The following is a 20,868-nucleotide window of genomic DNA, read 5'->3' on the forward strand; positions in this document are numbered from 1 at the left end:
ATCATTACACAGGTGCACCTTGTGCTGGGGAAAATAAAAGGCCACTCTGAAATGTGCAGTTTTGTCACAACACAATGCCACATATGTATCAAGTTCTGAGGGAGCATGCAATTGGCATGCAGACTGCAGGAGTGTCCACCAGAGCTGTTTCCAGAAAATTGAATGTTAATTTGGCAGTGCGTCCAACCTGCCTCAACCACAGACCACGTGCACGGCGTAGTGTGGTCGAGCGGTTTGCAGATGTGAACGTTGTGAACAGAGTGCCCCATGGTGGCGGTGGGGTTATGGTATGGGCAGGCATAAGCTACGGACAATGGAACACAATTGCATTTTATTGATGGCAATTTGAATGCACAGAGATAGCGTGACAATCCCGAGGCCCATTATCGTACCATTCATCTGCCGCGATCACCTCATTTTTCAGCCCCATGTTGCAAGGACCTGTACACAATTCCTGGAAGTGGAAAATGTTCCAGTTCTTCCATGGCCTGCACTCACCAGACATATCAACCATTGAGCATGTTTGGGATGCTCTGGACCGACGTGTACGACAGAGTGTTCCAGTCCCCTACAATATCCAGCAACTTCCCACAGCCATTGAAGAGGAGTGGGGCAACATTCCATAAGCCACAATCCATAGCCTGATCAACTCTATGCGAAGGAGATGTGTCGCGCTGCATGAGGCAAATGGTGGTCACACCAGATACTGACTGATTTTCTGATAAACACACCTACTTTTTTTTAAGGTGTCTGTGACCAACAGATGCATATCTGTATTCCCAGTCATGTGAAATAAATAGATTAGGGCCTAATGAATTTAATTCAATTGACTGATTTCCTTATATGAACTAACTCCTTAAAATCTTTGAAATTGCTGCATTTTGCATTTATATATATATATATAAAATATATATATATATATATAGTTAGGGTTACATGTTCCCTACCTCTACAAGTTGACAACACTTATTGTGTGTCCCAAATGGCACTCTATTCCTTAGATGGGCCTTGGTCAAAAGTAGTGCACTATGAAGGGAATAGAGTGCCATTTGGGAGTACTATCTTAGTATATCTACCTCCTCCTCAAGACGTTGTACATGAAACATCCTGTTGTGGCAGTGGTTAGTGGTGACTGAATGGAGGCGTGACGTACCGGTGTGTAGCGGTGCATGCTGTTGAGGTTGACGGAGGCAAGGCTCTGGTCTGAGAGGCTGTTATTGAGGCTGCTCCGGGGGCTATCGCTGCCCTTATTCTCTGTCTTGTACAACGCTACCTGGAACAAAGATGGTCGACGTTAATATATCACTTGCTCGAACACAGATGGGACAATGTGTTAAATCACTTGCTGGTACAACGATGGCCACCGTTAACATATTGACAAAGAGGTTTTCATGTCATTATGACAGACGATTACCTTGTTAGTTACTGTGTTGATTGCCAGAGTGGGAGAGGCATCTCCGTACATTATACAGTCCATTCGCAGGGTCTCCGATTCTAGGCTGTACGCCTGGAGAGAAGAGGAGACAGATGAGAGAGCTCTGCAGAACATTGATGGAATGGGATAGCATCTAATCTGGAGTAGGTACCACCCTCAGAGTCTGAGGCTGTGTTATACAGTAAACCATCGCATATTAATATACAGTACATTTAGATACATGTGTGCATAAGGACCGACAGTCAGTTGTCTCCCAAAACTGCTAACTGAAAGAAGATTGCATTGTTGCAAAACAATCTTTATGATAAACTCTAAAAGAGAGGAGCGGGTTGAAGCTTCCCTGACAGGTGCGTATATAGAATTAAGGGAACGGCTTGACTCAAGTTGTATGAACATAGGAGCAATGCAGGAGGAAAGAAGGAAGGAGACAGTGAGAATTAGTGCTACTGTACATTTGCGAGAGGATGGCAGTTGGTATTCAAAATGACGACGACAAGGTTCCAGTTTAACAACGTTTACTCTACCGTATTAGCACAACATGGTTGCCATTGCACTCATCTACAACGAGACTGCTGCGCAGGCACACTAATAAGAGTGATCGCCCCGTAATAACAGAAATATAGGGATACTTAAAACATGAGCTTAACAATCTCCCACTTTAAAACATTAAAAACATAATTAAAATGTCCCAAGTATTATTTAAGTTACCCATTACAAAATGGGTTGTGTGACAAAGTTTTTATTTGTATTACTCAAGCTGCTACTTTCCATTACTGAATGCCTTTAGGAGCACAAGACCGGGTGCTCCCTTTTTAGTCAGACAGTCAGCAAGCTGTTCCTTTGTGGCCGACCACAGAATCCGCTGGATTCTCTGTGCTTGAATAAATTCCTTGATGCTGCTAATCTCAAGACAAAGTATTTTCTCTGTGACAGACTTGGTTGACTTCACAGCATCAACTAAGGAGTAGTTGTCAGTGACACAAACTACAGGTAGAATGTGCCGTTTTGTCTCACCAGTGGTAAGCTCAGAACAGAGTTGCAAGAAAGATAGCAATGTCAATTCCATCCGCAAGAGCAAGTGTTTCTCCAGCAAGTGTGCTTTGGACAACCCTTCTGATGCTTTTTGACTGCCAACTGATCGGTGAGAATCTATTAACACGATTAGATGTTCACCTTGTGTGCCTCCATCTGCAAGGTTCCCTAGGGAAGCATCACTGAAGGCAACTAATTTCAGAGAGTCACCTTTACCAACATGCTGAAACTTTAGTCACTTGTTGAGATTTCAGTTGACGAACAACTTTGTTTTCCTCATGAATGGTTTGTACAGTGGCGTGTTTTGTGTTGGATGCCAAGTTGCAGACATCAAACTTTACCCCTTTTTTTGCCACAATTTCGTGGTATCCAATTGGTAGTTAGTCTTGTCTCGTCGCTGCAACTCCCGTACGGACTCGGGAGAAGTCGAGAGCCGTGCGTCCCCGAAACACAACCCAACCAAGCTACACTGCTTCTTGACACAATGCCCACTTAACCCGGAAGCCAGCCACACCAACACGTCTGAGGAAACACCGTGCACCTGGCGATCATGTCAGCATGCACTGCGTCCGGCCCACCACAGGAGTCGCTAGTGAGCGATGGGACAAGGACATCCCTGCTGGCCAAAACCTTGCCTAACCCGGACGACGCTGGGCCAATTGTGCGCCGCTCCATGGGTCTCCCGGTCGCGGCCGGGTGCGACAGTGTTCCTTCACTCTTAGCTTCAGGCAGAGGTCCGATGTGAATGTCCCTTGACAGCTCGGTTCCCTGCAAAAATGCAGATTTGATGTCTATGGAATGAAGGTTCAATTTTTTCTGGTAGATCACGGTCAGCGGCAATGAGTGACTAAGGCGCGTGTCAGTGAATCTTTTAGCAGCTAGCTCCTCAAAATCTCTAAAGTGCTTTTGGCACTATTCCAGTTAAGGATTCTTTAAGGGTGCAAACCCACCCTGTTGAGACACATTTTTGGCCAATGTCTTTGACTTCCTCAAACACTCAATTTTTTCCTCCAAATACTGAGCTCGTCTAGCTTAGCCGAGTCAAATGACACGTCCTTTATTTCATTCAATTTTTAATGTCATTCTGTTTTTCTCAATTTTCCATTGGTTCAATTCTGAGATGATCTACAAGTGACAGGTCAGCTGACCCTGTTGTACCAGAAAGTGTAGCTGGTTCAGAGTACTGCAAATAGTACCAGTTCTGGTGGTTTCCTTTGGCTTTTCCTGCTCGTCCAATGACGGTTGCTGTACAGTCGTGGCCAAAAGTTTTGAGAATGACACAAATATATTTAGATATTTTTGTCAGATGTTACTACAGAAAACTGAAGTATAATTACAAGCATTTCATAAGTATCAAAGGCTTTTATTGACAATCACATGAAGTTGATGCAAAGAGTCAATATTTGCAGTGTCAACCCTTCTTTTTCAAGACCTCTGCAATCTGCCCTGGTATGCTGTCAATTAACTTCTGGGGCGCAGCCTGACTGATGGCAGCCCATTCTTGCATAGGGATATCCCTGCTGGCCAAAACCTCGCCAAACCCGGACGGCGCTGGGCCAATTGTGCACCACTCCATGGGTCTCCCGGTCGTAGCCAGGTGAGAGAGCCTGGACTCGAACCCAGAATCTCTAACATATGTGGCCGTTGTTGAATGTTTTCCTCATTTGAACGCCTAACAGTATTACTTGTGTCATGGTTGAAGGTCTCTCCTCCATTTTAAATGTCAGTTTCAGTGTCCATATCCTTGGATGCGACATCTGGTAGGTTTGTGTCTGTTAATGTGTCCTTTTCATAAGGCAACAGCGCCCCATCTTGTTGATTACTTTCTACACATATCACCACTATCTTGGCTAATGACTACTCCCGGTTCTTTCCACTCTTGTCAGTCAACTTGTTTGTAGTAAACTTAGTTTCCAGTCTCGTTCTTCTTATCAGTGGGTCGAAGCTGTTGACCCTGCAAATTCTCTCTGAACACTCTGCTTCAGTGAATGCTTTTCTCGCTGCATGTAGAGCTGAGAGGTGCTGTTCCACCCATGCACACAGACTGGTCCTTTCTAGTGCTGAAGATTAGGGTTCTGCCCGAACACTAGTTGGTATGGGCTGTAGCCATGAACTTTGTGCACTGAGTTTTTTGCCATCAAAGCCAAATCTAGGGCCGTTTTCTAGTCACATCCATCGGCTTGCTTCACTTTCAGCATAACCTGTGAGTGTTTGATTATGTCTCTCCAGAAGTCCATTGCTCCATGGACTGTATGCAGCAGTTGTCTTTTCTCTTATTTCATTATTATTGAATTCTCCTCCATTGTCACTGTACAATTTCTAGGGCGGGCCATGCACACTTATCCAGGAATGAATGAAGTGCTTAACGATTTCACTGGGTTTCTTTGTATTCACAGTGCTTCCAGCACTGAAGAGTGAAGTGGTCAATTATGTCAAGGTACCACACACTTGGTCCCAGATCATATAGATCTACAGCCACTGTTTCATTGTACTTGGAAGCCAGTGGGAAACCAACAGCTGGTCTGGGCTTAGGTTTGGACATGTCTCACAACTGTTAAGGATAGGATAAAGTAATCCTTCTCACCCCCCCCCCCCCTTAAAAGATTTAGATGCACTATTGTAAAGTGGCTGTTCCACTGGATGTCTTAAGGTGAACGCACCAATTTGTAAGTCGCTCTGGATAAGAGCGTCTGCTAAATGACTTAAATGTAAATGTTAACTATCCGCCGTAGAATGGAAATACTCATTATTCCCAGAACTGCTGAGTAATTTCTGAAGTCTGTCAACTGTAGCATGTACTCCACTTAGCACAATACACGGTTGCCATTGCACTCAGGCCAGGTTATTCTACAACGAGACTCCAGCGCAGGCGCATTAATAACAGAGTGATAGCCCCGTTATAACAGAAATATAGGGATACTTAAAACATGAACTTAACAGTTGGTGCCTCAAGCGCAACAACTTTTGACAACCTGTCAGTTTTAACACTTTGAATACACCATTTTAACAGTTAGACTTGTAACCTTATATTAAAACAATGACATGTTACTATAGACTTGTCACCTTATTTTAAAACGATGGTTAGGACATGCATGTTGTGGATATATACGCTACCAGTCTCAATGTCAACAGTGATACGCTGGACCTAGTTTTGTCCCATGGAATAAATGTTGTGGATCTTAATGTTTTTCCTCATAATCCTGGACTATCGGACCACTATTTTATTACGTTTGCAATTGCAACAAATAATCTGCTCAGACCCAAACCAAGGAACATCAAAAGCCGTGCTATAAATTCACAGACAACACAAAGATTCCTTGATGTCCTTCCTGATTCCCTCTGTCTACCCAAGGACGCCAGAGGACAAAAATCAGTTAACCACCTAACTGAGGAACTCAATTTAACCTTGCGCAATACCCTAGATGCAGTTGCACCCCTAAAAACTAAAAACATTTCTCATAAGAAACTAGCTCCCTGGTACACAGAAAATACCCGAGCTCTGAAGCAAGCTTCCAGAAAATTGGAACGGAAATGGCGCCACACCAAACTGGAAGTCTTCCGACTAGCTTGGAAAGACAGTACCGTGCAGTACCGAAGAGCCCTTACTGCTGCTCGATCATCCTATTTTTCTAACTTAATTGAGGAAAATAAGAACAATCCGAAATTCCTTTTTGATACTGTCGCAAAGCTAACTAAAAAGCAGCATTCGCCAAGAGAGGATGACTTTCACTTTAGCAATGATAAATTCATGAACTTCTTTGAGGAAAAGATTATGATTATTAGAAAGCAAATTACGGACTCCTCTTTAAATCTGCGTATTCCTTCAAAGCTCAGTTGTCCTGAGTCTGCACAACTCACTAAAAGTGGCAGTAATAAAGCCTCTCTTGAAAAAGCCAAACCATGACCCAGAAAATATTTTTAAAAACTATCGGCCTATATCGAATCTTCCATTCCTCTCAAAATTTTTTGAAAAGGCTGTTGCGCAGCAACTTACTGAAGACAAACAATGTATACGAAATGCTTCAGTCTGGTTTTAGACCCCATCATAGCACTGAGACGGCACTTGTGAAGGTGGTAAATTACATTTTAATGGCATCGGACCGAGGCTCTGCATCTGTCCTCATGCTCCTAGACCTTAGTGCTGCTTTTGATACCATCGATCACCACATTCTTTTGGAGAGATTGGAAACCCAAATGGGTCTATACGGACAAGTTCTGGCCTGGTTTAGATCTTATCTGTCGGAAAGACATCAGTTTGTCTCTGTGAATGGTTTGTCCTCTGACAAATCAACTGTAAATTTCGGTGTTCCTCAAGGTTCCGTTTAAGGACCATTATTGTTTTCACTATATATTTTACCTCTTGGGAATGTTAACTTTCACTGCTATGCGGATGACACACAGCTGTACATTTCAATGAAACATGGTGAAGCCCCAAAATTGCCCTTGCTAGGAGCATGTGTTTCAGACATAAGTGGATGGCTGCAAACTTTCTACTTTTAAACTCGGACAAAACAGAGATGCTTGTTCTAGGTCCCAAGAAACAAAGATCTTCTGTTGAATCTGACAATTAATCTTAATGGTTTTACAGTCGTCTCAAATAAAACTGAAGGACCTCGGCGTTACTCTGGACCCTGATCTCTCTTTTGAAGAACATATCAAGACCATTTCAAGGACAGCTTTTTTCCATCTACGTAACATTGCAAAAATAAGAAACTTTGTCCAAAAATGATGCAGAAAAATTAATCCATGCTTTTGTCACTTCTAGGTTAGACTACTGCAATGCTCTACTTTCCGGCTACCCGGATAAAGCACTACATAAACTTCAGTTGGTGCTAAATACGGCTGCTAGAATCCTGACTAGAACCAAAAAATTTGATCATATTACTCCAGTGCTAGCCTCTCTACACTGGCTTCCTGTCAAAGCAAGGGCTGATTTGAAGGTTTTACTGCTAACCTACAAAGCATTACATGGGCTTGCTCCTACCCATCTCTCTGATTTGGTCCTGCCGTACATACCTACACGTACGCTACGGTCACAAGACGCAGGCCTCCTAATTGTCCCTAGAATTTCTAAGCAAACAGCTGGAGGCAGGGCTTTCTCCTATAGAGCTCCATTTTTATGGAACGGTCTGCCTACCCATGTCAGAGACGCAAACTCGGTCTCAACCTTTAAGTCTTTACTGAAGACTTATGTCTTCAGTGGGTCATATGATTGAGTGTAGTCTGGCCCAGGAGTGGGAAGGTGAACGGAAAGGCTCTGGAGCAACGAACCGCCCTTGCTGTCTCTGCCTGGCCGGTTCCCCTCTTTCCACTGGGATTCTCTGCCTCTAACCCTATTACAGGGGCTGAGTCACTGGTTTACTGGGGCTCTCTCATGCCGTCCCTGGAAGGGGTGCGTCACCTGAGTGGGTTGATTCACTGATGTGGTCATCCTGTCTGGGTTGGCGCCCCCCCCTTGGGTTGTGCCATGGCGGAGATCTTTGTGGGCTATACTCAGCCTCGTCTCAGGATGGTAAGTTGGTGGTTGAAGATGTCCCTCTAGTGGTGTGGGGGCTGTGCTTTGGCAAAGTGGGTGGGGTTATATCCTTCCTGTTTGGCCCTGTCCGGGGGTGTCCTCGGATGGGGCCACAGTGTCTCCTGACCCCTCCTGTCTCAGCCTCCAGTATTTATGCTGCAGTAGTTTGTGTCGGGGGGCTAGGGTCAGTTTGTTATATCTGGAGTACTTCTCCTGTCCTATTCGGTGTCCTGTGTGAATCTAAGTGTACGTTCTCTAATTCTCTCCTTCTTTCTCTCTCTCGGAGGACCTGAGCCCTAGGACCATGCCCCAGGACATGATGACTCCTTGCTGTCCCCAGTCCACCTGGCCGTGCTGCTGCTCCAGTTTCAACTGTTCTGCCTTATTATTATTCGACCATGTTGGTCATTTATGAACATTTGAACATCTTGGCCATGTTCTGTTATAATCTCCACCCGGCACAGCCAGAAGAGGACTGGCCACCCCACATAGCCTGGTTCCTCTCTAGGTTTCTTCCTAGGTTTTGGCCTTTCTAGGGAGTTTTTCCTAGCCACCGTGCTTCTACACCTGCATTGCTTGCTGTTTGGGGCTTTAGGCTGGGTTTCTGTACAGCACTTTGAGATATCAGCTGATGTACGAAGGGCTATATAAATAAATTTGATTTGATTTGAAGAGTTCCTCTGTCCAGTGTCTGTTCTTTTGCCCATCTTTATCTTTTCTTTTTATTGGCCAGTCTGACATATGGCTTTTTCTTTGCAACTCTGAGGCCAGCATCCCAGAGTCGCCTCTTCACTGTTGTCATTGAGACTGGTGTTTTGCAGGTACCATTTAGTAGTAGTACACAGCGTTGTACGAGATCTTCAGTTCCTTGACAATTTCTCATATGGAATAGCCTTCATTTCTCAGAACAAGAAGACTGACAAATTTCAGAAGTTTCTGTTTCTGGCCATTTTGAGCCTGTAATCAAACCCACAAATGCTGATGTCCCAGATACTCAACTAGTCTAAAGAAGGACTGTTTTATTACTTACTTAAATAAGCACAACAGTTTATCTGTGCTAACATAGTTGCAAAATTGTTTTCTAATGATAAATTAGCCTTTTAAAATGATAAACTTGGATTAGCTAACACAACGTGCCATTGGAACACAGGGGTGATGGCGGATTAAAAAAAAATAAAAGTATGGAATATCTACAGAGGCCCATTCTCAGCAGCCATTTCCAGCTACAATAGTCATTTACAACATTAATAATGTCTACACTGTACTTCTGATCAATTAGATGTTATTTTAAAATTGACAAAATTAGCTTTTCTTTCAAAAACAAGGACATTTCTAAGTGACCCCAAACGTTTGAACAGTAGTGGACACATGTATTAAATTGGAAACCAGACTAAAGGCTTTGTCTGTGGCCAAGTGGTCTAGAGAAAACCACTAAGAATACACATATTTTGACAGTGAAAGAAAGATATATTTCTGAGTAAAGCAAAGTACTCTTCCTGTGCTTTGTTTCCGTGGTGATGGGTAGGGCAGAGGCAGTGGTAGATGCGTAGGGGGAGAATGGGTCTGCTGCTTCTCGGTGCTCAGTCAGGCGCTCAGATCACTGAACACCAGTGGTGTAGTGCTAATTCTTTAGAGGCAGGAGAGACGTGATTTTTCATGGCATGTCATCACCATCTCAAAGAAGATAGGGGATGACTGTAGGCCGAGATGAGACCGCATCATTAGTCGTTTAAAATTAAGCCAATAATGCAATGCTCAATGACATAGTTCAGAGCAGTCTGGCCGTGAGGTGATGCTTTATTTTAGCTGACTCCCCCGGTAAATCTGGGATATTTTGTTGCCCAACCTGCTATCCCGCAACATTTGTGCACGCCGTGGGTGACCATTAAATCGGAACAGTGTAAATTGTATGTCGGCCCATGCTGGAAAAGGTCGGCGGTGTCGAAAGCAAGTTTTGACACCAGTCCAGTACTCACCCTTTCTCCAGAGTGAGGCCTCTTCTTTGGCCTGGTGGGAAGTGTGTCCTCTTTACGGTTGGTGTCTATAGCCCAGTAGGAACCCTGGAGACGACAACAAACCAGATATTAACACTAGGGCCATACAAATGCTATTAGTGGTTTACCAGATTCCCTGCTTGACAATCCACCCACTTGATGTTAAATAGTAAGCACTAATAAAAATAAAATGTTGAAATGAAGTCATCCCACAAAAATCACTCTGCTACATATAGCAATAATACATCACTTATTTTCTACACCAACCCAGCAGCATCCCATAGCAACAAGACATAAGTGGAGTAAATCAATTACTCTCTGCATCCCAAATGGCACTTTATTCCCCATATAGTGCACTACTTTTGACCATCGTCCATAAGGCCCAAAAGTAATGCACTATATAGAGCATAGCGTGCCCCTATATCTTTCCCTCTGTTCTCCCTTGTTCTTTCCCTAGGAGGCCCACTGCGCCTGACAGAATGAAGTTCATATAGGAACACAAACATGGATTATCTGCGCTCGTCTCCTTGCGAATCTCCTCTCTCTTTCTAACCCTCTTTTTTCCCCTCAGTATCACAACCCAGGGAGGTGGGCTACAGAACAAGTTGATAACGTGAGTACATGATGTAGCTATCGTTATATCTCAGAGGTTCTCCACAGTGTATAACAGGATAAATGTATGGCTATCCTCATGTTGCACATTGAGTTTCCCCTGCAGTTTTATTGATTGGTTCGACCTGTTGTGCGAGTTAAGGCTCTGGTCAGGTCCACGTAGAGCTAATCAGGTGAGAACATCCGTGTCAAACTACAGGCCTCGGCTGCGGATTCCAGCTGAATTATTGAGTTGATTTCCTCTCAATTCATTTTTCAACGGTTCACATCCCTATGGCCATGAGAAACACTCTGGTGAAAACAAAATTGGTAAAACCTATAAGAATGGTAGCATGGAATTCAGAATCAAAGCGCAGCACTAGGCAGATCACAGTAATTATGAGTACAGATACAGTACACTTGTCACAGTAAAAAAAAAAGATACATATACAATTTCTTAAAAACACAACACAAACAATGTCTATAGAAACCTCTTCTACCAAACACTTTTCCTGGCACAGCAATTTCACTTTACCTTTCCAACCACTTCATAATTCATGTTGAAAAGAAGTGCCGGTTTAAACTAGAGACAATGACGCATCAGAAGACATACTCAAGTCACTCATTTATTGCCACAAACACACACAGCATTGAATCATAGAAGTAGTAGTTGAAGTACTTTTTTTTGCATTGACCCACTAGCACCATACCATGTTAGGAAAAGTGTCCAGTAAGTTTGCAGTCCGGTATGCACTACTCAGTTAAAATTGGAATCCACGTCTCTGTTGGAAGAACTCTGCACTAAAGACAGGTTAGGGTGGAACAATGTTTTTATAGTTGTCCCTGCCCATTGGCCTGGGGCCAGGTCAAAGGTGGTGATGGACAGATCAAGAGGTCCAATGAAAGATCACTGGGGAGACATGCCCTAACATGTTATTAGAGCAGAGGGCAGCTTATCGCCCCTCTAGCAGGCCTTGCACCTCAAAAGAATAAACAAGTATCCTGAATAGAAGGACAATTTTCTACAGACACCCCAAATCTTTACTTTGTCGGATTTACTGCGTTAGAATTTTACCATGTTACTTGACTGCATCTCTGGAAGCGCTGCACCGCCCCGTGTGATCGGGGTTACCACATGCTGGTGTCCATTGCCTGGATAGCTGCCATGTGAAAGGGTAGCAGGGTGCTTTTCATTTTCTGTGGGGCATCCATGTCTGGTGGATGCGGTCATCCGTCTTCGAGTCAGGATACTGGTGAGCAGACAATGGAGGTGCTGGCCATCAGATGTCACACAGTCACCTGAGGATGCACCGAGCATCAGGGTGCAACGAGCCGCACCGCAGACAGTGTCTCTTGTCCTTCAGCCACTTGAGCTTTTGCTTGACAGTCATTGAGGTGAATCTCTCACACTTGTTGAGGTAGCGGTCCCTGCTTTCATACAGGGAGCAGTAAGCCTCTGACTTGGCCCCTGCTGTGGGCTGTGCAGGTGGTAGTTCCTGTGGAAGAGGCTCTGTTGCCCCAGAGCGTTTCTGCTGAAAGGCTGCAAGCTTCTCGTGTTGGGTATGGGCACCGGCTGCTCTGCAGCCGCTCTGGCACTCTGCTGCCATCTTCAGCCATTGTGCTAGGTACAGCACGGTGTGGTGAGCTTGTGGCTATGTGGTGTAAATATGGCTTTTGAATTTGGCATTGTTCTGTGAGGGGAGCTGAGACAGTCAACGCAGAAGAGCTTGGTTACGGCGGGAACACTGGCTGTTGAAGTGAGTATGTGTAGGCTGCGGCACTGGATAAAACTGCTGGCCTCGGGTGCTGCCAGTCTCTGCTGGGGCTGCTGCTGGCTCAGGGGCTGTACTGGATGCTTAGCTTAGGTGGATATGTGAAGACCACAGCAGCTGCATCCGGCTGGTAAGAGTACAACCCTGGGTCCGGCCCTGAGTAGTACATTGAGGGCTGGTTACTCCTGAGCCGGATAAGCCAGGGCAGGGTGACCTGTAGCTGAGTAAGCTGGAGATGAGTAGCCAGTAGCCGGGTCCAGGTAGATTGCCGACATGGGACAAGCTGAGTAGCCAGATGCCAGGGCAGGGTGGCGGGGAGAAGTTTTCCCTGGAAGGGGAACCGTGTCCAGGTGTGGGCATAGAGGTCTGTGGCATCTGGAGGGGTTGCTCGTACAGGTACCTAGGCAGAGCTTTCCGTCCTGTATCCTGGGCCCTTGTGCGCTGCAAGCAATTGCCCATTGTCTATGTTGCTCAGCATATCTAGAAGATCTGGACGTTCGACTGAAGCCTGAGACTCGGGCTGTGAGCCTTCTGAGGATTGGGGGGCTTAACACCTTCCATCCTCCTCCTCCTCCTCCTCCTCTTACCGGTGTGTGCTTGTCTAACTCTGATCAGGACTACCCTAGTCCAAGACCAGGAGTTGATTGAGTTGACTTTATTAGGATCCCATTAGCTACAGCACATGCAGCAGCTACTCTCCCTGAGGTCTACATAAAATGTACAAATACAAGACAAAGTACAGAACAGTCATAGATAGACAAGAACATTACATACATAAGAAAATAAGAGTTATACATTGGAAAGAACGAAAATATTAGTCATATACTATTCCTACAGTATATACACAAATTCATATTCTTATATACAGGACAGTTAAATCAAATCTTTAGAAAGAGGAGAGGTGCTGAGATAAAATAGGATTTGATCCGTTTTTGCTTTTTGCCTGAGTAACCTCTGGTGGCAGAGCATTCACGATGACATGGAAAGGGGATACCTAGCCAGTAGCACAACTGAATGCATTCAACCAAAATGTATCTTCCGCATTTAAGCCAACCCCTTTGAATCAGAGAGGTGCGGGGGCGATGTCCACGTAGTCGGCGCCTGGAGCCCAGAGAACAGTTGTTGGGGGGGTTAACTGCCTTACTCAAGGGCAGAATGGCAGATTTTTCCACCTTGATGGCTCAGGGAATCGAACGAGCGACCTTTTGGTTACTGGCCAACGTTTTTTCTACACATAACTGATAGCGACGCAAAAAAATCTGTTTTTGGTTTGGGTACTGTGAAGAAACTCATAGTGGCATGTCTGTTGGGGTATGGACAGTGTCTTCAGAAAGTATTCATACACTGACATTTCATATTTGGTTGAGTTACAGCCTGAATTCAAAATTGATTAAATTAATGACAAAGTGAAAACATACACTGTTCAAAAAAATAAAGGGAACACTAAAATAACACATCCAATAACACACAGATCTGAATGAATGAAATATTCTTATTAAATACTTTTTTCTTTACATAGTTGAATGTGCTGACAACAAAATCACACAAATTATCAATGGAAATCAAATGTATCAACCCATGGAGGTCTGGATTTGGAGTCACACTCAAAATTAAAGTGGAAAACCACACTACAGGCTGATCCAACTTTGATGTAATGTCCTTAAAACAAGTCAAAATGAGGCTCAGTAGTGTGTGTGGCCTCCACGTGCCTGTATGACCTCCCTACAACGCCTGGGCATGCTCCTGATGAGGTGGCGGATGGTCTCCTGAGGGATCTCCTCCCAGACCTGGACTAAAGCATCCGCCAACTCTTGGACAGTCTGTGGTGCAACGTGGCGTTGGTGGATGGAGCGAGAGACATGATGTCCCAGATGTGCTCAATTGGATTCAGGTCTGGGGAACGGGCGGGCCAGTCCATAGCATCAATGCCTTCCTCTTGCAGGAACTGTTGACACACTCCAGCCACATGAGGTTTAGCATCGTCTTGCATTAGGAGGAACCCAGGGCCAACCGCACCAGCATATGGTCTCACAAGGGGTCTGAGGATCTCATCTCGGTACCGAATGGCAGTCATAGGATGCCACTTTTCCAACAAGTCAGTTCGTCAAATTTCTGCCCTGCTAGAGTTGCCCCGGTCAACTGTAAGTGCTGTTATTGTAAAGTGGAAACGTCTAGAAGCAACAAGAGCTCAGCCGTGAAGTAGTACGTCACACTAGCTCATAGAACAGGAGCACATAGAGTGTCCTCGGTTGCAACACTCATTCCCGAGTTCCAAACTGCCTCTGGAAGCAATGTCAGCACAAAAACGGTTCGTCGGGAGCTTCATGAATTGGATGTTCATGGCCGAACAGCCGCACACAAGCCTAAGATCACCATGCGCAGTGACAAGCGTCGGCTGGAGTGGTGCAATTCTCGCCGCCATTGGACTCTGGAGTGGAAACACGTTCTCTGGAGTGATGAATCGTACTTCACCATATGGCAGACGGACGAATCTGGGTTTGGCGGATGCCAGGAGAACGCTACCTGGCCGAACGCATAGTTTCAACTGCAAAGTTTGGTGGAGGAGGAATAACGGTCTGGGGCTGTTTTTCATGGTTCGAGCTAGTCCCCTTAGTTCCAGTGAAAGGAAATCTTAACGCTACAGCATACAATGTCATTATAGACGATTCTGTGCTTCCAATTTTGTGGCGACAGTTTGGGAATGGCCCTTTCCTGTTTCAGCATGACAATGGCCCTGTGCACAAAGCATGGTCCATAGCGAAATGGTTTCTCAAAATTGGTGTGGAAGAACTTGACTGACCCCTCAACCCCATCGAACGCCTTTGGGATGAATTGGAACCATGACTGTGAGCCAGGCCTAATCCCCCAACATCAGTGCCCGACCTCACTAATGCACGTGGCTGAAAGGAAGCAAGTCCATGCATCAATGTTCCAACATCTAGTGGAAAGCCTTCCCAGAAGAGTAGACTGTTATAGCAGCAAAGGTGGGACCAACTCCATATTAATGCCCATGATTTTGGAATGAGATGTTAGACAAGTAGGTGTTCACATACACTACATGACAAAAAGTCTCTCATTTACATAAGTATTCACACCCCTGAGTCAATACATGTTAAAATCACTTTTGGCACTGAATACAGCTGTGAGTCTTTCAGGTTAAGTCTCTAAGAGCTTTGCACACCTGGATTGCACAATAATCTTGATCATTGCTAGATTTAAGTCAAAACTGGAACGAGGCAACTCAGGAACATTCAATGTCGTCTTGGTATGCAACTCCACTGTACACCTGCTCTTTCCATGACTTACACTGACCAGGTGAATGCTATGATCCCTTATTGATGTCACTTGTTAAATCCTCTCTGAAGGGGAGGAGACATGTTCTAGAATGATTTTTAAGCCTTGAGACATGGATTACGTATGTGTGCCATTCAAAGGGTGAGACAAAAGATTGAAGTGCCTTTGAACGGGGTATGGTAGTCGGGGCCAGGCGCACTGGTGTTAGTTTGTCAAGAACTGCAATGCTGATGGAGTTTTCACACTCGCATTTACCCACCACAGAACACTTTGTATTCAATAAATAAAGTATTGTAAGTATTCAGCACATATCAAAGCGGCAGGCTAAAGTTAAATCTAGACTTGGTTTCCTCTACCGTAATCACTCCTCTTTCACCCCAGCTGCCAAACTAACCCTGATTCAGGTGACCATCCTACCCATGCTAGATTACAGAGACATCATTTATAGATCGGCAGGTAAGGGTGCTCTCGAGCGCCTAAATGTTCTTTACCATTCGGCCATCAGATTTGCCACCAATGCTCCTTATAGGACACATCATTGCACTCTATATTCCTTTGTAAACTGGTCCTCTCTGTATACCCGTCGCAAGACCCACTGGTTGATGCTTATTTATAAAACCCTCTTAGGCTTCTGAGATACCTACTGCAGCCCTCATGCTACTGCAGCCCTCATCCTACTGCAGCCCTCATCCTACTGCAGCCCTCATCCTACTGCAGCCCTCATTAAAGGTCCCCAAAGCACACACATTCCTGGGTCCCTCCTCTTTTCAGTTCCCTGCAGCTAGCGACTGGAACGAGCTGCAACAAACACTCAAATTGGACAGTTTTATCTCAATCTCTTTATTCAAAGACTCAATCATGGACACTCTTACTGACAGTTGTGTGATGTATTGTTGTCTCTACCTTTGTGCTGTTGACTGTGCCCAATAATGTTTGTATCATGTTTGTTGCTACTACCACGTTGTGTTGCTCCCATGTTGTTGTTATGTTGTGTTGCTCCCATGCAGTGTTGTTGCTGCGTTGCGATTTTGTTGTCTTGGGTCTATTTTTATGGGGTGTTGTCTCTCTTGTTGTGATGTGTGTTTTGTCCTATTTAAATTGTATTTATTTTAATCCTAGGCCCCCGTCCCCACAGGAGGCCTTTTGCCTTTTGGTAGACCGTCATTGTAAATAAGAATTTGTTCTTAACTGACTTGCCTAGTGTGGAAGGACCACTAGAGGGAAGGCTGGGCTCACGGATAGTAGCCCAAAACTGCATGTGAGACAAGGTAAGCAATTAAGACGGTGACAAATCTGTGATTGTTGTTATAGTTTAAAGATAGTCTTGTGTTCCTGTGTCATCTAAAGAAGAAGAGGTACGTTGTTCCTTGGGAGATTCTCATTTGATTGTGTTGGAGTGTTTTTTATTGTCAGAAATCTCTCAATAGAGAACTGTGTTCAATCAAGAAAACCTACTCCTGACTCGTTTATTCCACCGTTCCGCTTTAGAGTGACACCAAATGACTTGGTCCCATTACTTGCTCACATTGGTGGAGAATGCGGGCATTAGGTGGACGAGTGACAAGAATAAGTGAGCAAATCAACGGCGATGAGTCAACAACCTGCAGGGAGGAAGTAAGAGACTTAACAGTGTGGTGCCAGGACAACCACCTCTCCCTCAACATCAGTAAGACTAAGGAGCTGATCGTGGACTATAGGAGAAAGAGGGGAGAGCACGCCCACATCCACATGGCTGATGTGGAGCGAGTCGAGAGCTTTCAGTTCCTTGACATCCACATCACTAAGGACTTAATATGGTCCACATAAACCCGCACAGTCGTGAAGAGGGAACGGCACTGCCTCTTCGCTCTCAAGAGGCTCAAAAAGTTCTACAGCTGCACCTTCGAAAGCATAATGCCAGACTGCAACACCGCTTAGTATTGCAGTTGCACCGCCCTTGACCGCAAAGCGCTACCAAAAGGTCTGTGCGGACAGCCAAGTACATCACTGGGGATGAGCTCCCTGCCATCCAGGACCTTTATATCAGGCGGTGTCAGAGGAAGGCCCGAAAACAAGCCATAGACTGTTCACTCTGCTACAGTCTGGCAAATGATACCGGAGCATCAGCTCTCGGACCAACAAGCTCCGACACAGCTTCTACCACCAAGCAATAAGAATGCTAAATTGTCAATTAATTGTACCCAAACTATCTTGCACTGACCCTACACTGACCCTACGCCCACTCCCACACAAATTCTTTACACAGTCAAACATAACACACAAACACTCATCATTTGCTGCTTCTACTCTTATCTATCCAGATGCCTAATCACTTTACCCTGCCTTCTTGTAGATATCTACCTCTGCACACTGATCTGGTACTCCCTGTATATAGCTCCATTCTTGTGTATTTTATGTATTACTCTTGCGTTAGTTACTATTTTATTTGGGATTATTATTTTAGAAACTGCATCGTTGGGAAAGGTTTGTAAGCAAGCATTTCATTGTAAAGTCTATACCAGTATACAGCGCATGTGATACATTTATTTTGATGAAACCATGATGTATGACAGAATTGGGTGTTGCATGCAATTGTGTTTGAATTTCTTCGTGTGTCAGCAAAGTTGCTTAAGATGTCACACAAATTGTGTCCAAATTTCTTTTTTGACACAGGCTTAAGAGTCTGTCTCAATTAGCAAATTACTAATCTCATGAACTTTGTTTTTGAGGCTACATATATTTACATGAGCTAACTTTAACCCTTTCCAGGGTAACTTATCTAAAACTGAACTCAATGATAATAGGATGTAATTCTAATAATTATATTTCTGATACTTACAAAAAAGGAATTAATGGATTTGTTGAATATTATGTTCTGCAGATGCCTTCTCTGGTTTAGGTCAGCTGCAGTAGGGTGCTCTATTCTTCGTGCCACTTCTGCATAGCCATCTTGTGGACTGTTGGTTTTTTGATTGGGGTGTTGTCCTGTTAGCATGGGGGGTAGGTAGCGAGGTGCTGGCCACTTGATGGGGCCTAATGGTGTAGCTGGCCTCTCTGGAAGGGACCTGATGGTGTAGGGTGGTACTGGCCTCTGGAAGGGGCCCGGTGGTGCAGGGTGGAGCTGGTCTGTCTGGAAGGGGCCCGATGGTGGAGCTGGTCTGTCTGGAAGGGGCCCGATGGTGCAAGGTGGAGTTGGCCTGTCTGGAAGGGGCCCAATGGTGCAGGGTGGAGCTGGTCTCTCTGGATGTGGCCCGGTGGTATATAGTGGTCTCTCTGGGTGGGGGCTGATGGTCACGATCTTGGAGGATGTATGGCAGAGTTCCTCTTATTTGGGTTTTGCTTTGTCCCAGAGCACTTTCTTTCAGTTTCCTAGCAAACACCTTGACACCCTGTTTGTTCAAAGTGTACTAGGTCATACATCAGCTGGGGGTGAATGTCACGGTGGTTTGCTAGGTAAACATTGTCCGAGAGCGCACAGCGTCTAGACACCTCAGCATTGTTGCTCTGAATAATGTGGAAGGGCACAACACGGGCAACACGGCGGACATAGTGATTTTGGTATTAGGAAATCTCTCTGCAGCGCTGGCTGCCACTTGCTGCATTGCAGGAGCTACATGTCCTCTCATTGCCCTCAATCATTAGAACATGTGTGAATTACAAGATGTTCAGACCCATTTAAGTTGTTGCTTGACAGACTAAGGCATTTGCTGTTGTTGGGCACCATACAGTGGCTTACTGATTGACATGCCAGGGAATAGCAGTCGATCTCAGAGAAATTTCCCCATTGGAGTCACCTATTTCGTCAGCCGCTGGTTGTCAAGGAAATAACTGTCAGTCTCACGGTTATTGACCGTTAATTAACAAACAAAGCATATCCTGGCTTCCACATACATGCCACTGATGCAGACCTTTGGAGCATCTACATTTTCAAAACTCTAATAAATCCATATAATATAGCTTACACCTTCACAATAAATCCATTATTTATTTTAGACAAGTCTAAAGACACATGATGTGAAGAAAATGTAGACTATTTCAGAAGAACAGAATAGCATACTCGGAGTTGTCCTTATGTTAGGTCCTGATCTGGCTATGCCATATGGCTGTGGGCTACACTAGTTAATTTAGCAGAGAAGATTTGCTTATATTTGGTAGCATTATTTTATAGTATGAAGAATACAATTGAACAATGCTGAAAAAAATAAAAGATATTATCTCCAAATGAGTGCGCACATTCTGTGTTGAGCGGTTAACAAAGAAATAGGTTCTCCTATACCCTTAATTTGTAAGTATTAATTTAACTTTAGTTGTTCTACATGTTTTAATTTGGAATACATTGTAAGGCTGTATGATGGTTTGAAAAAAGTCGCTTGAAAGGCATGAGCTCTGCTTTGTTTATTGCACAGCTTGTACGCACTTCGTCAGTCTCTCATTCACAATTTGAGAAGCTCTTGATAATGTCTTGAATTTCCTGGCGGCATCCCCTTTGTGGCTGTAATTCACCCTAAAAGAATCCATGCCTTCTGCAGCCCTTCTCCTTGAGTGCTGCCTGCTCCTGCACCTCTCACGCACACGGTTCTCCATCACGTGATCGGGTTCTTTCTCACAGGCTACAAGTGAAGACAGACACATCGGGGGCGCAACTGTGCACATCCTTATGCAATTCCGAGGTGCTTATTGAAGATATTGGAAGACATTTCATGTCCACATTTACTTTGTCAGCCAACAAGATGAGTAGGCCTAACGAACTGCAAAAGCACAAGCCTATGTCAGTCTAATAAATATTCCAAACATAGTAAGGAATAGTTATTGGATGCGATAGATCAAATTAATACAGCCACTTGCATTTTTTTTTTTAATTACGCAATGAGGCTGACGCAACAGTTCTGTACGCATAACTTAAAACATTGATAAACTATTAAGCTATTTCTTCACATTATACAGTGGCAATAAAAAGTATGTGATCCCTTTGGAATTATCTGGATTTCTACATAAATTGGTCATAAAATTAGATCTGATCTTCATCTAAGTCAAAACAAAAAAACAGGTTCCCTGTTATTTAGACTGGTTTATGGAATGAGTTTGGTGTGATGCATGGATGACGCATTTATCTTTTGCAATAAAGTGTAAAATTGAGGAATACATTTTAAGACCTATTTTCCATCAGTACCAAAACATATTTAGATGCTGTTCAGACAATGGTGTTTAGGCGCATTTGTTGCATCATACGTTATGTTACTACTGTTCCAATCACAT

General features: G+C 44.4%; 1 protein-coding gene across 2 annotated transcripts in view; it reads right to left on the minus strand.

Moving 5' to 3' along the window:
* LOC115102616 (forkhead box protein J3-like) overlaps positions 1 to 20,868 on the minus strand; it is a 97,402-nt gene that overhangs the window by 21,421 nt on the left and 55,113 nt on the right. For both annotated transcript variants that reach the window (XM_029622747.2, XM_029622748.2), the window contains 3 exons: positions 9,959 to 10,042; positions 1,415 to 1,507; positions 1,154 to 1,273 (listed from right to left, as the gene is read on the minus strand). In XM_029622747.2, the coding sequence (XP_029478607.2) occupies positions 1,154 to 1,273; positions 1,415 to 1,507; positions 9,959 to 10,042 (297 nt within the window). The remainder of the gene's footprint in view (positions 1 to 1,153; positions 1,274 to 1,414; positions 1,508 to 9,958; positions 10,043 to 20,868) is intronic.

The sequence above is a fragment of the Oncorhynchus nerka genome, linkage group LG20 (genome assembly GCF_034236695.1).
Source record: "Oncorhynchus nerka isolate Pitt River linkage group LG20, Oner_Uvic_2.0, whole genome shotgun sequence".
NCBI lineage: Eukaryota > Metazoa > Chordata > Actinopteri > Salmoniformes > Salmonidae > Oncorhynchus > Oncorhynchus nerka.